General features: G+C 38.2%; 1 protein-coding gene across 14 annotated transcripts in view; it reads left to right on the top strand.

The window, feature by feature from the left end:
• ZNF385B (zinc finger protein 385B) overlaps window positions 1-14,880 on the top strand; it is a 157,754-nt gene extending 142,874 nt beyond the window's left edge. For all 14 annotated transcript variants that reach the window (XM_038141831.1, XM_038141828.1, XM_038141830.1 and 11 more), the window contains 4 exons: window positions 9,081-9,317; window positions 10,371-10,549; window positions 11,650-11,751; window positions 13,402-14,880. In XM_038141831.1, coding sequence (XP_037997759.1) covers window positions 9,081-9,317; window positions 10,371-10,549; window positions 11,650-11,751; window positions 13,402-13,620 — 737 coding nt within the window. In that variant the 3' untranslated portion in view covers window positions 13,621-14,880. The remainder of the gene's footprint in view (window positions 1-9,080; window positions 9,318-10,370; window positions 10,550-11,649; window positions 11,752-13,401) is intronic.
• The last annotated feature ends 485 nt before the right edge of the window (window positions 14,881-15,365 follow it).

Genomic DNA, 15,365 nt, shown 5'->3' with positions numbered 1-15,365 from the left:
TGCATTCAGGATGTCAGAAATAGATGTAACAGAATTTGGAATGGGAGTGTAAAATATTTTCAAAATAATAGATGTCTGGTGTCAGAAAAAGATAAGTTTATAGCTAGCAAAAACATTTGCTTTCACCCATATATTTTGTAATAGCAAGTCTTATACTGTATTTCAAGCTTTACTCCCACTGTATTAAAATTTTCCAACTCACAAATTTTCCTATTCCAGCCCAAGGAGACTGGCATAGCTCAGAAAAGATGAAAGTAAATATGCCTGGTGATAAAGCAACAGGACCCAGGAAGACTGAGCTTTTAGATGATCTCAGTTTATGGATACTCTTTAAATTAGCATTCACTTGCCAGCTGTGTTTTAGATCCACCTTGTTTTCAGTTGCCAGCACTGTAGTGCTGTTGTTTAACTGAGTTTTATGAACAAACTTCTAGTGATAGTTTTCCCAACCTGTCAACATGTCACTGAGAAATAGATAGATGCCATAGATATTGGCATTGTACACTAGGAAATTGCTCTGTATTGGGGTTTGTAGACAAGTTGATTTTCTCCAGAAGTAACAGATCTGAAATCCAGAGGAGGAGGAACCTGGGAATTGTAATAAACTTTTTTCAAATTAGAAAAAGAGAAGTCTGATACAATGTGCATTCTGTAAAATATCATTTAAGATCAGCAGGTGACATAGAGGCACAATGCAAATGGCCTTAAGTGAGTGTTAAGAGTTTGTCTTCTGCAGAAGTATTACATACACATGCATTTTGACTAACAGTACAAAATCAACCCTTCTTATTCCTGTAGCTTTTGCACTGAGCAATTGCATTGTGTTGAAGTATTAAATAACAGGCTTTTGAAATGTCCTTTGTTGATACATAACAATCTTGCAGTTATTTTACTCTATGTTTTTATGTATGTGCCAACGTATCTTTTTTTTTTTCCCTTCCCCTGCTGGTGAATGCATACAGATTTTTCTTGATCTTGTCTTGTAAAACAGACACTAGCCAGCCAACGTGAACCAATTCCCCAAGAATCTCCAAATGTGTAAATAATTGATTAAAAATCAAAGGCAATGCAGCAGGATCACCTATGACAACCCAGTAATTAAAGCAGCAGGAACTTTCAGTTCAGGAAGTTGTACAAATAGGCACAGGAATAGATTTTACAGGGCAAGGTTTTACACTTGCAGAGCTACATGTACTTCTGAATATTTTCTAATTCTCATCAGTCCAGTTTCATAGAAATTAAACCCTACCAAAATTGCAACAGCAAACCTTTTTAAACATTACATCTTTATTCGGATCAGCACAAATATTTTCATACTCTGAGGAAGATGCAGGTACCTTTGTTGAGAGCCTTTGGTATGCCAAATCAGAAATAAAGTATCTAAGAAATTGTCAGCATCACTGCTGTAACATAGCCATGAAAGTGATACTTCTGAAGTGAAAAAAGATATTTGGGTTCAGCCTGTTGGAGAGTAGTGATGCAGTTAATCAAATAATCATTCTAGCTACCAAGTTCACCTAATATTGCACAGCCCTCCAGACTTTTCCTGATGTAGCTTCAGTATGTTGAGAAAATAGGTTGCAGATTATTTGAGTGTACATTTGGGTTTGAGAAGAAAAGGTTTATATTTATAACTTCCATTTTTTACCTCATCTTTGGATAGGGAAAAAATTTGTTCTCTTCAACATGTGTCAGACTGATTTATTTCATTATGTAAAAGTTAACTCTTTTTCATACGTGCCTGAAGTACAAGAAAACAGATTTTACAAAAACGAAAAGTAACCAAAGGGTTAATAGATACACTGTGCTGTCTGATTTGCATGTAGGTTTGCAGTGGAATTTTTCTAGAACAGAGCCCTACGGGTTTTTCAGCCTCATTTCTCAGCAGACTGCACAACTCGTGAGAAAGTAGGTATTTTGTCTGACAGCCATTAGAGTCTCATTATTCAGCAAATGTGCAGATAGAACAAAACTTATTTTGAAATACCTTATCCAGGTTTGCTAACTCCATCTTAATGAGTGTGAAGAAATAATCTGCTCTTTGTTGTTTGTTTTGCTGGGGGAAAGGTTTTGTGAGTAGTGCTGAAATGCAGGAACAGAGTACTTACAAATCTGTAAAGGTTGTGACTACTAGTAACTTAATTGCTGTCCTGCTATTGTCTTTATGGCATATATTACTCACAGTGTTCATCTCTTACATCATAAGAACAACAATTAGTTGTGTGTGTGTAATTTATTCTTCTGTAGCACTGTGAACCAGAAGAAAATGCTTTCTGTGAAGAACAGTGTTTTGAAACCTGCTTTTCTTACTGGAGCTATTGTCTGTCTGACTTTCTATTCAATAACTTTCCTGCCAATACACTGAAAAAGGTCCTTCTTTTCATCCTGGTAATTCAGTCACTGATTATCTCCTCCCTTCAAATCTTATTTCAGGCCAAGGAGATGTACACCAGCTCTTGTTTCTAATATAATTATTTGTGGGTGTTCTTGTTCTATTCCCAGGGTAGATCCTAATGTTTGGTTAGGCAGTCCTACAGTGTGACTAAATAAGTTTTCCCCACCTTGATTTTATTTTGTTGTAGTTTCTTAACATATCCCTTAATTACATTTAGCCAGGCTCTCTTTGACTGTGATCTCTCTAATGGTTTTTGGTTTAAATGCTGCAAATTTTGTTACAATATTTCTATGGTATTGATTTTTCTCTCTCCAGATTTATGTCCTTCACTTTCAAAGCTCTCCATAACTTTGTGTATCTTTTGTAATACACTTTCAAATGCTGTCTTGCACCTACCACACCAAGCCATTTGAAACCAGCTTCTGATACAGTTTCCTGCTTTGCCTGGACCTATTTGCGAAGAGTTCCCTGCAATCAGCTGCTAAACTGACTTCTTTCATTCTCACCTTTAAAAATTTCTCTTTTGCTGTGGTGAACTGAAAAACAGGAAAACGCTTGTGAGAAGTTTGACTGCCTTGATGGTGCCTGTGTCAGTCACTGGTTGTCGTGTCTCTCTGTGGTTTCATACCTGTCTGCAGTGGTCATCTCTGCCTTTAAACTGAGCATTTGGTATGGGGAAGAACTTCTGTGTGCAGAAAGCTTAGAACAGAGAGGTCAACTGGTGACTATTCAAGTAACTCACCTAACTTTAGCATTGTCAGTGGGCATACTTTGTAAAGTGTGGGAAAAAATGTAATTAAATTTGTCACTTTTTATATTTATTTCACATGTGCCAAGCATTTAGCATGTCAAATTTAAATTTTGTTTTTCAAAAGACAAATTTTTATTGTTTGTTTATGGTTGCTAATATAGCTTTACTGATAAGCTTTTCAGCAAAATTTCTTGGATTTCCTACTAGCGTAATTAAGGCAACTGATTTTACCTTTTCTATGCAGTTGTTTGGGGCAAGAATGTTGAATACTCTGATAATCTCACAGATTTCCTTTTCCTGTTCTGTAATCACTGTATGCTTCAAAAGTTGTTTAATATTCACAGGCATATATGGAGCTGTTGAAATTACAGGGAGAACCTGATAATCTGTTTCACTCAGTACAGCTTTACCAGTATGGGAGATATGTTTGCTTTCCCTCAAACTCTCTCTTAGTCTCCAAAATCAACACTCTAAACTAATAGCAGCTTCCTGTAGCACAACTGATGTGAACTCAAGATTATCACGAGCCAATCTTTGCACCACACTTTCAGTATCGCAAAGATAAAATATTAACATTTACTTTCAGAAATAGTTACCATAGGAAGTGACATAGTTAGAAATCAGTTGAAAATGTACAGGATCACCAAGCAGTCCTTTTTTTAAAAAGTTGTTTTTTGAGCAGTGATAAGGTATTGTAAGTCATCATCATAAACAAGGCTGATTGAACCAAAGGCTTTGCCCCTAACTGTGCATCAATTGTGCTCACTGGTTGTATGGCTCTGATAACCATGCAGTGACTGAGCTACACAGCAAAAAAAAATTATGTGACTGGTTTAGGCTGAAAATTGCACTGGATATTGTGTGGCTCTTTCTTTCATGTTTTTCAAGAAGAAAAGCATATGTTTTTACTATTTTCTTGCCTTTACAATGGAGAATAATGAACATTTTACTGGCAAAAGTAATTTTTCCATAACAATCTCTTCTAACTCGGCAATGTGCACTATTGTGCAAGCAGAAAATATAAAATCATTATATAAATATATAATAAAATACATAAAATCAATATAAAAGAAAGAAATATAAAATCAGATTTCTATACCTAGGATGGCAAATGAGTGAAGCTCACAAAAGAGCTTCAGTGCAGGGTTGTAGAGCAGCAGTGGCCACTTTGCAGTGGCTGTGCTGCTCTTTTGCTGTCAGTACCTTGTGCACAGCTGCCGTTCAGTGCCTGGAGCTGGGGGATGCAGTGAAGGATGTGGCACAAGGGAAGGTGTGAAGCTGAAGCTCGGCAGTGGGTGGCTGTAAGCACTGCGTGGTCTCTTCCCAGTGGAGAGCTAACTGCATCACAGTCAGTGCTGGGCAGCTGTTCTCAGTCCCAGGATCCTTCCCTCTCTGTGTGCCCAGCCTTCAGCACAGGCTGTGCGCAATAGTCCCAGTTTCTGGTGAAGAAGGCAAGCAGGCAAGTGCAAAGTTATACTTTTTTATTACATGCAGACACACACAAAATATGTATTTTCAGTAATTGAAACATTGTTCAGTTACTGTTACACCAAGAGCGAATTTGTTTATTTATTACATAAAGCAGAAAATCTGACAGTTTGAAAACGTGACAGATTTGAAAGGATTGTTAGAATCATAGCAGAACTTCATATCTGAAAGCTTTTAGCATATGTATTGGAAAGGGTTCTTGCAAGTGTATCACATACCATCAGTACCTTGGATATTTTAATTCCAACTGCTATTTGAGCAATCTGTTGGGGAACAGAACTTAACAATAAAGATGTTTTGCGTATAATCAGTGATAAAAACTGGGCAGGTAGGCATGTTGAGGGGTATAAGTAGCAATGAATATTTTGATACCAAAAAACTTTATCAGATTTCTAAATCTATACATGAGTTTTAAATTCACGTTGTTTTTATTTTTATCAAGAATATAAATTCTGAATTAAGGATCCGAATATTAAGTCACTCTTTTTTTGTTGTTGTTGAAAATAGCATGCATGATTTCATCATGAAGTCCAAATAAAACTTTTTTCTAATGTGCACCAAAGCATCACTGACTCAAAAAGAAATAAATGCCATTAATGGGTAGGACCTATTCTCTATGCCACAGCAGTGAAAGTGGCATGACCTGCCAAGGTCAGTGAGTCACTTCACCTGTAGAAGTGAAGCAGTAGAACCTGTAGGATTGAACCTGTGAGGTGCTGCCCTGCAGTGTCCTGACTTTTGGTACTCAAAATGAGGTGATACTGATCAGATAAATAAGTCTTGAATTTTAACATGGCGCTGACACAAGCATGAGTCAAACAAGCAGAAATATGTGAAAACAACTTCAAAGCAGAATTAAAACAATGTAATGGGTGAGAAAAGCACTGATATTACTGAGCCCAAAGCAATACTTAATTAGCTTGCTTTAGTTATTTTCCCTGGGCTCTATTTCAAAATAAATCCAGGCTTCAGTAAGAACCTCAACCATAAATTTACTTTTCTGGAATTCAAGAGAGGAATTTAAGACACATGAAATATGGCTTTTCTACATGGCAAAGGAACATAGGTAAATAGTACAAATTAGATTTTAAATTAACTTCTTGCACTTGAGCTTTGGTGTGAGTGTTTCAGCCTGACCCTGATGCAGATTGAATCACAGCTACTGCCTTCAGGCAGTAGGCTTGTTCTGCCCTGGTCTAATGCTTCCAGCTGTGCTCTGCTAAGCTGTGCAGCAGAAGCTGGTGTGCCCATGGTCCAGGCAGGATGGACTCCCTCCTGCACTCATTTGGGCTCTGCCTGGCTCTATTGGTCTTGAGCCAGGTGGAGTTCAGGGCAAATCTCAGCCTATTCTCAGTAATACCTTCAGAAATAGGAAGAGGACTGCAATCCTACAGCTGCATCTCACAAATCACATCTATTTTATAAGGTGGTGATAGTTGGGTAGTATGGGTATTCATGCAGCCATTAACAGTTACATTTTTTGATTTCTGCATGCAGATATTGTTAGCTCTGTGCTATAAGTGCAAATAAAAGAGTAATCATCTTTGTGCTTTGTATAGACATGCAATTTGCATTTCCTGTGCTTTGCACTGTTGAATAGTTGGCATTTCTGTCTCAAACATAAGACTGTAAGTAATGGTGTTTTGAATTATGAGGATTGAAACAGTAAGCTGTTATCAAAAGCCCATTTGGAGAAGTGCAATTTTCTGATTTTTAGAAGCCAGGAAAATGCAGTTCTGGGCCCACTGCAGTGACAAATATGCACTTAGCTCTGTGTACTTTCTGTGGGAGCTGAACTGTATAATAACCTTACAATGATGATCTTTGAAGATGTTCTACATTAAACATTTAGAATGGTGGAAGGAAACATTAATTCATAGAGGGGCGTATGTCTCTCCTTATACACCCCCATCGATGAAGAGCTTATTTGTGTGGGGAAGCTTTCCAAACGATGGAATTATTATGTGAACTGAGGTTCTTTCCAAAAGCTGTGATACTGGCAGAATTGAGCCCAGCTGCATGCTGGTAACTTCTCTCTGGTTTTGTAAAAGTTTTCTTGTTAGTCTGTATACTCTAGAATTGTTCGAATAGGAATAGTGAAAACAGTGTAAATCTGGAGAATATTATAAAAATCAACATACTACATCAGCAGTTGGCTAGCTAAGTGAGGAGAAGTGGGAAATGAAATGTCTAATTTTTTCAATCGTCTGTTAAATTCAGCACTGGAAAACCATCACTCTGTGATGGTAATTGGTGGCCCATGTAAAATGGATCTTCCTCCATATCTTGGGATCTTACTCCACAGAGACTTGATGGCAAAACAAAGTCTGCTCCCTCTTGCTGTGGTCAGTGAGATCAGTGTGGGCAGGAGGGTAAGAACTGTGCTTGTTGTGCAGGGTTGATGATTTCTATCTCCAGGAGGTGTTTCAAAAGCACCAAATTTTTATCCTAACATTTAAAAAAATACATTGGGAGCAACATAAAAAAACCCCAAAGCCAAACTAGAAGTGTAGTTGGTATACGTTAACATACAGCCTGCAGTTATGTAGGTGTATTTTTCCTTCAAGGCCTGAAATGCAAAATACTCTGGAATCTTCCTTTATTTCATTTTGGTTCACATTTTGGTTAGGCCTTTTGCAGTTTGGCATAATATTGCATAAAACAAAAACAACAACAATTCTATTTTTCAGTAATGTAAATTTGCAAATGACAGCTGCTCGTGTTTCATTTGTAGATATTAGCACTTCTGAGCATTTTCCATATTGAAAACTCTTTCATTTAGAATTGTTAGCAAATGCTTTTTATTGAAACTGTGTTTTATGAAGACTCAAAAGTCATATAAAGTATTCTAGATTTTTGCAGATGTGACTTATTACTATGGAGACTAAAGTTGAGTAGCCTATGAAGTACAATTTAACATCAGTTTCTTTTGTCATACTTTGTCAATAAAAATACCCTCAGAATCTGGTTTTAACATTAATTTGGTCATAATAGTAGTCTTTGTACTTGACTATTTTCAATGTTTAATATAGTTCATATTGTGTCATTTCAAAGTATTTTTATTGTTATTTAAAAAAAAATAGTTCTTTTATTAGAATTTTCTTTCTCTTGGTTTATAACAATCTAAAATTGATGTACTGCAATGCACTTCTGGGAAATATGCCAACAACTGTGGGGTTTAGTTTCAGGATGGCTATTCATAGTTCATACACACTTTCAAGTGCTTGCTTGAGTGGGTACAATCCTGTTTTCAGAGTTCTTGGTAGCACAGTCTTGGCCTGATAGGCATGTTAAGACAGAGTCTGGTAGCTGTAAACATAAAGTGCAAGGGTCCATGTTAAAAAATAAATGTTCAAAATAGAGCCTAGTTTTTCAAGTCAGTTCAACTCTATTTCAATCTAAGCCATAGGTTTCAAATGGGGAGGCTGCCCTTATGTAGATGCTGTACTTGCTTAGATGATGAAATTTGATTGCAGTTGTTCAGGGTGAAACTTATTCAGTCAGTTCTCATGTCTGGGGGTTGCTCAAACCAGCACTCCTGCACTGTCCCCCTCCCAGCCCGTGTTTGTTTTGGACAGAGCTTGTTTTACTGCTGGCAGCTAACATGGCTTGTGGTCACAAGGCCTGCAGTTGAACAGCTTCAAATGCAATGAGCCCTTGAGGGGCAGCATGTAAGCAGGGAGCATTTAAATACTGGCTCTGGCACAAAGTTCCTCTGTAGACACAGCTGGGACATTTTATCTCTCGCTTTTTTGGTTGCCATCTGCAAAATGAAGTAATACCTGCCTACCTGCCTCAAAGGAGCACAGATGATTGACTCATGCTTGTGAAGGGAAAAAGGAATGTACTGAAAGCACACAGAAGCCACCTGATCCACAAATATATGGGAAGTCATTCATGGAAAAACCTAAAAATATTAGCAACTGTGTTCATGTGTAGTACCATAACTCCTGGAACTGAAATGAGGAATGTATGTCGAGGTGGTGCTGGAGCCTTTGTGTCCTCCCAGTGACTTTGAGAAACTTGAGCCCTTCCAAAGGCAAATGTAAACCTTTTGAGAAATATTTTTTAATCCCCAATGCAAAGCCTTACTTGTTTCTGTGTGCTGCCACTCCTTAGCCCTGGCTTCCTTTGGTATTGCTTGGGCTCCTTTCAACTGGCCATGCCTGCAGCACAACAGCAACAACAGCTGGCATGAATTTGGTGAACTCATTGGTATTCAGTGGTAACTTTAAAAACAGGAAAATCATCCCTTTTTGTCAAATTACATGCATTTCATGGCAGGACTTTTAACAAGATTTCAAGGATGCTGCTCTCTTTTATAAAATGAGATAAAGTAGCCCCCTGTTACGTTATGTTTACTAAACCCACAGGACTATTACTGTATGCTCTTTGTATGTGTATGTATTTAACAACATATCAACATATGTATTTTGTTTATTTTAGAAGATAAAGGGAATGAAAAACCCAACAGTGTGAGTCAGCAGTCCAATACAGAAGTGGATCCTTTTCTTCCCAAACCTGGAGTGGTGCCTGCAGCACCTGCCTCATCTTCCAAGAGCACCAACGGAGCTGCTAACACAGTTACTGAGTCAGAAGAGGAAAAAGCCAAAAAACTACTTTACTGTTCATTATGCAAAGTGGCTGTGAATTCCCTTTCACAACTAGAAGCCCACAATACAGGTGAGTGTCCATATGGTACAAGTCAGCTGTGTTTCAACATTTTTAAATATCAGTGTTACAAGGTGGTAGCCACACTTCACTGAAGCATCTTTTAGTTAAAACTTACAATAGCAAGTTAAAACACTAGTCCTGTTAATGGCAGTTTCCTGTGTGGTTTTTTATATTCTATTAAATCACTCTCTATTTTTTTTAACTGTTCTTCACATACTCTCTAAATTTTTAGTTGACAAAATCCCTACAGTTCATGTTAACTAATCAGATCCCTTCACACTGAGCACCACAGTAAGATCATAGTTGTTTCTACAACTATGCCAGTTGTAGTTTTCTACAAAATGCCAGTATTGTCTCTTTTTCATATTTTATCTCATTATCATTAGTATCTGTTATTTTGCTGGTAAAAGTTACAGTAATTTATTTGTTATTTGATTTTTTTATAATTTTAGGGTGGGCTCATTAGGTTTCCTAGATGTCATAAAATCTTCTGATTATTGAAAATTAGTTATGTGTCTTTTTTTGGGCCACAAGCAGCAATGCCTAGTGTGCTCTGGCTGTGTATGGTGTGCTGGTGATGTAAAGCTTGTTAAGAAGCCATTGAAGCTGGTTTTACAGCTGTAATCCATTCTTGAAATGGGTAAAGCAGCCGTTTCTTCTGAATCAAAGGATATTTATTGAAGTATTACTGTTCCTAGGCAGGTTTTGAGCAATTGCTGTGGTTCTTGTCCCAGTGTTGACTAATACCATTTTCTGCTATTCACTGGCTCTATGGAATTTGGCAAAAGAACAAGCAGCAAACATTTTGGCCATCCAGTCCCACACTGCCCCAGCCAGTGTGGTCCAGCATTCCTGCTGTTCCCTTTTTTGCACAAAGCCTTCTGGCTTGCCTTTAGATCAAGGACACAGGAAACACACTGACTGAAACAAGAGTGATCATTAGTCCCAGCCTGTGGTGATTGTAACCATTCTGTCCTGAAGATAAATGCTACCGAGTCCCAAGGCTGAGGGAATGTTTTGTGCAGCTGATCATGAACTCACCTGCATCTCCTTGCCCTTTAGGCTCCAAGCACAAGACCATGGTTGAAGCTCGGAATGGTGCTGGTCCCATCAAGTCTTACCCTAGGCCTGGATCCCGAATGAAGGTGCAGAATGGCAGCAAAGGCTCAGGACTGCAGAACAAGACGTTCCATTGTGAAATCTGCGATGTGCATGTTAATTCAGAAATTCAGCTTAAACAGGTAACTTGCATGTATCTGGAGCTCTTTGTTGGTTGAAGTTACATTGCAGTGTAACATGCAGTGTAGGGCTGTGTGAAGATGTGTTGGTGAATACTGAATGAACTTAGTATTTCTTATCTGTCTTCCCACAACTATTTCTAAATATTTCATCATTGGTCAAGTTCACCTTTTTATTTTAGTTGGGAGAAATGGGCTTGACAGTTGTAAAAGCAGAGGTGTCAGTATCAATGAATGGTATAGCAGATCTCATTTAAAAATTTTCTGTGGTTCAAGATAGGGATTTGAACCTTGCTCTCCTAACTATAAGAAATTCTGGCTTGAGGTTCCCTGAATGCGTCTTTCAGTGCTGTTTTCAGTCTGTTGTAATGATGTTTAATGCTATGTGAGAAGGAGAACAAGACTCAAACCTATTGGTTTGGGACAATCACCAGTAGGGTAATACTGTAGATATGTTTAAATTATGTCGAACAACATTATCGTTAACAGTGTGGCTGTTGTGTGCCCATGGAGCTGTTCTCTGTCTGAGCCAATTAGCCCTGGGTTCAGAGCTGTGCCCATACAAATTCAGTGATTCTAGCACCCAAATGGGAATCTCTGATTGGATGGTGCTGTGCTGTGTGAATGTGTCCTCTCATTCCCTGTTTTTTAGTTTGCTCTAAAATAATTTTAAATGCATGTGTAGACATATCCCCAGGTACTGGTTCTTCCTTCAGCTAATATTGAATTGTTTACACAACTGAACAGTATCAGCAAGGTGGAAATTTATCTCTTACTTCTGAATATCCCTATGACCTAGTGATTACAGCTCTGCCTGGTGTGAAGCTCCTCAAGTTGAAAAAGGAAATACTAACCAAAATATCAATAATTTGCAGAGCCTGTCTTGAATCACAAAATATGCTGTATTTGATTTGTTTCTGGTTCTCTATTTGATATGCTCCAAATTGTTATGTTTAATTTAGCAAAACTTTTCCTTGCTCTCTATAAAGAACCTACTTTATCTTACAAATGGGGCTTAGGCATATCCTGATGACAAATCAGTTTCAAACTCAAAACCAAGAAATGTTTAAAGAGCTAATTAAATGTGAGGATATTTATTTCAGCACATTTCCAGCCGAAGGCATAAGGACAGAGTTGCAGGAAAGCCTATGAAACCTAAATATAGTCCTTACAACAAACTGCAGCGCAACCCAAGTATTTTAGCAGTAAGTATTTCTATTTCTCATCACTGTCTGTGTGAATTTGTGACCTTAGGGATTCCCACTGCACAGAGACAGGAACATGACAGACCTGATGCTTCTGCAGCCTCTCTTCCCCTGCAGGCTGAATCTGCACAGGAATCAGATTTGAAGATAGTTATGTGTTCTGTCTGCCGAGTCTAAGGCATGCAGACAGTACTGCAAGTGTTATTTACTGCTAGAAAGAAGGGAATAATCAGTGGAATGGGGAATGAACCATGTGCCCCATGGAAAAGTATTGGCTCTGCTGGGAAAGGGATCTTCTCTTTGAAGGCAGCAATGGGTATACTCTGTCCTTTTGCACACCTGAGATAACTAAGTTATGATGGATGCAATCAGGGAAAAGGACATAGAATTAAGATATAAAGATATTTTTAAGGTATAAAAATTCTCGTGCTCATTCTCTGCATACAGCAAACCAGGATGCTGTGTGGATGTATGACTTGGTGCAAAAGAGCCATCAGGTGTTTAGGAGAATTGACTGCCTGTTTGTTCAGACCATGTCTGTCACTGGATATCACAAACGTCTTCTGTCTCTGTGCCACTAGCCAATCCCTGTCACAGCCACCTGCATTTCCAGGAATCCTCCAGGCTGGTCCTGCTGATCATCTGCAGCCAGAGTTCAGGCTGGCTTTAGCACAGCACAGTTTGTATGTTTATTCACTCATGGCAGAGCCAGTGTTCATTAAAGAGAGGTGTTTGCCACCTATGACACAAAAAACAGTTTACAGGTTGAAAAGAGACAGATGCAAATGTGTGTAGGTAAGAGAAAGCATGTGAAAAGCCTGTAAATGCTAAAATATTGGTATGGTTTTGTAATTGTTTAGAGGTAAATGAATATGATGTAGGCTTCCTCTAAGTCTCCCTGCTTGATAGGTTCTGGCCACGATAATCATTTTCACTTGTATAATACATGATTTCATCATCTATTGCATAAGGATAGACCACCAATTATAAAGGAAGAATATGAGTATTTTTGCTTCCATAATTGAATGTTTGTAGTGCAAACCATTTTCAGTCAGAGATATAGATATGAGTGTATATATTTCTGATTAGCTGTTTCACCACAAGGACCAGCAATGCTTGTAGATCCTATGTAGAGTCATACATATATTTCAGACAAAAATTCTTTTTGGCATCAATCTTAAATAATATATTTCTACTTCAAAAAAGAGTGGGTCTGCATTGGAAGGTGCAAAGCTGACTGGCCTGATACCACGTTCCCATCTTGTCCACTCTACTTTTCTACCATTTGTTTTTTCAAGTGGAAAATTTGAGGTTTTATACTGAAGTCTTAATCATGAGGGTGTTTTTAATATTTCATGCACACAGTTATAGTTTATATAAAGTTACTCACTTGCAAATTATGCTTCTTTCTAAACATCAGTGAAATGGTCTCTAGACTCAAGAGATTTATTTATATTTATATAGGATTTGGTTGCTTTAATTGCCCTGGGAGTAAGAGAACAGTGCAGGTAACATTTCCAAGCTGCTGGTAGGAGGTTTCTGTGAGAAGCCACAGTGTTCCCTATGCCAGGGTTCACTTCTTCCCTTGTGCAAAAGTGGGCATTGGGAGAACTGTATTTACATTGCTTTTGTGTGTGTGTTTTATTCCAGGCAAAACTTGCATTCCAGAAGGATATGATTAAGCCGCTGGCACCTGCTTTCCTCTCGTCTCCTCTTGCTGCAGCTGCAGCTGTATCATCAGCTCTGTCCCTCCCTCCCCGGCCCTCGGCATCCCTGTTCCAGGCACCAGCAATTCCTCCAGCCCTCCTCAGGCCAGCCCACGGGCCCATCCGGGCAACACCTGCCTCCATACTCTTTGCACCATACTGATTTAGTCATGTGAAAAAGAGATAACTATGGCCAGTACAAAGGGCAAAGGAAAGCAGTAAAGGGGTTGAGGTTTTAAAATGTTTCTCTTTTGCAATGCCATCCAGCATGACACCTCGTCCAACCACATCATAAAATCCATCGTTGGCGGCACTGCGTTTTGGAGTCTAGACAACTCTGTCTTTTCTCTGTCTCTATTTTTTTAATCAAAATAGTATGATTTGCTTCAAATCAAATTGCTCATAAATTTTGTACCATTAAAGATTCATGCTTCTATTCTTTTTTCTTTTTGTTTTTTGGGCATTTTTTTGGTTTGTTTTTCAATTTGTATGATGCACCTTGGAATCAAGGATCATAAAATATTTTCCTGACAGACTTGAAAACTAGGGTCTTCCTCACTCACAGCTATGTAAATACTTCTCTGAAAAGCAACGGGGTATAATCTACTGTGGAAAAAAGGAAAAGGCAGGTGAACCAAATGCTTGATTGCAGATAACATCTCAAAAAATAATTGCATCCATTACTTTTGTGTGCTCTTGTTGACAGGGATTGTGTGCTGTCCTAGACCCCAGTACTGGTGTATCTTGTGTAGTACTACAGATGTACCATGTCTGATTTTAATATTTTTAGTTTCTGTGCAAATGTTTGAAAGCAATGCAATGCTGAAGCTTTTAATTATTTCTTTTGTGTCATACTTTATTTAGAGAAATCAAGAATAGAAAGCCATATAACATAGAGTTAAGATTACTGCTTGTTTGTTACTTTCATTTAACTTATTTTTGTTGTTTCTTCACTGGTGTTGCTAAGCAATGTTTAAAGAGAAAAAAAAAGCTTTTCAATTGCACATTGCCACAGCTCACATGTGTTGTTCAAGAAGACAATGGATCCATGTGTTTGTACGTAAATATCCTGTTTTCTTAATTTCTAACTAGTTTCCTTTGTAATGATGCTGCATAACATTGTGGCTCCCTAATGCAATAATGTACAGAACATAAAATATTTATAATTGACCATAGTCTCTGTTTACTGAATATATTGAAGTAATGTCCCACCTATCTTCTTACCTCCCCAACCCTTTTATAAAGGTGAATCAATATGCAGTGCTCAGACTGGAGTCGTTACATGATAATGGGGACTACAGGTGGAAGAAAGGGGAAAAAAAAGATAATTAACTTTTAGAGCATCTTTATCAGCAATCCATAATAGTAAGATGTCTGTGTATTTTTTTAAATGTACCTTTTCAATAAAATAATAAGAAAATTATACATGCTTATTGTGTTTCAATTGGGACGGGAAAAAAAACCACCTGAAACAAATTTAGCTAAAGGAGTCTTCCAGGAGCAGACAAAGCATCGGAGTTGCAATAAGGTATAATTACAGAACCTGTGTTTGTTTCCCTCGTGTTTTAATGTCTTTTCCTCACTGCAGCCTGTAACAGCCTTTACTGGGGCTTTTTTTGCAGCAAGACTAAACATTCACTACATCAGAGTTTCAGAGGAAGATGCAGCAGAGACAGGTATGTGATTATGTGAGTGTTTTACTGTGCCACCAAAATGCTATACCATGGTCATGCCATTGCTAATGGAGATTAAGGATTAACTTTAAAACCAGCCTGGGCAGACTTGAGACTGGAAGCAGGTCACCTGGGAGCCAGGACTTGCTCTGAAGTATGGGCAAAGTATGCAGTTGCTTGAGCCAGCAGCAACCTTTTGAAGGGAGGTGTGTGGGGAAACCTTGAACTTACCATT

Source organism: Motacilla alba, chromosome 7 (assembly GCF_015832195.1).
Source record: "Motacilla alba alba isolate MOTALB_02 chromosome 7, Motacilla_alba_V1.0_pri, whole genome shotgun sequence".
NCBI classification, from domain to species: Eukaryota; Metazoa; Chordata; class Aves; order Passeriformes; family Motacillidae; genus Motacilla; species Motacilla alba.
This window is presented reverse-complemented; position numbering and strand designations above follow the sequence as displayed.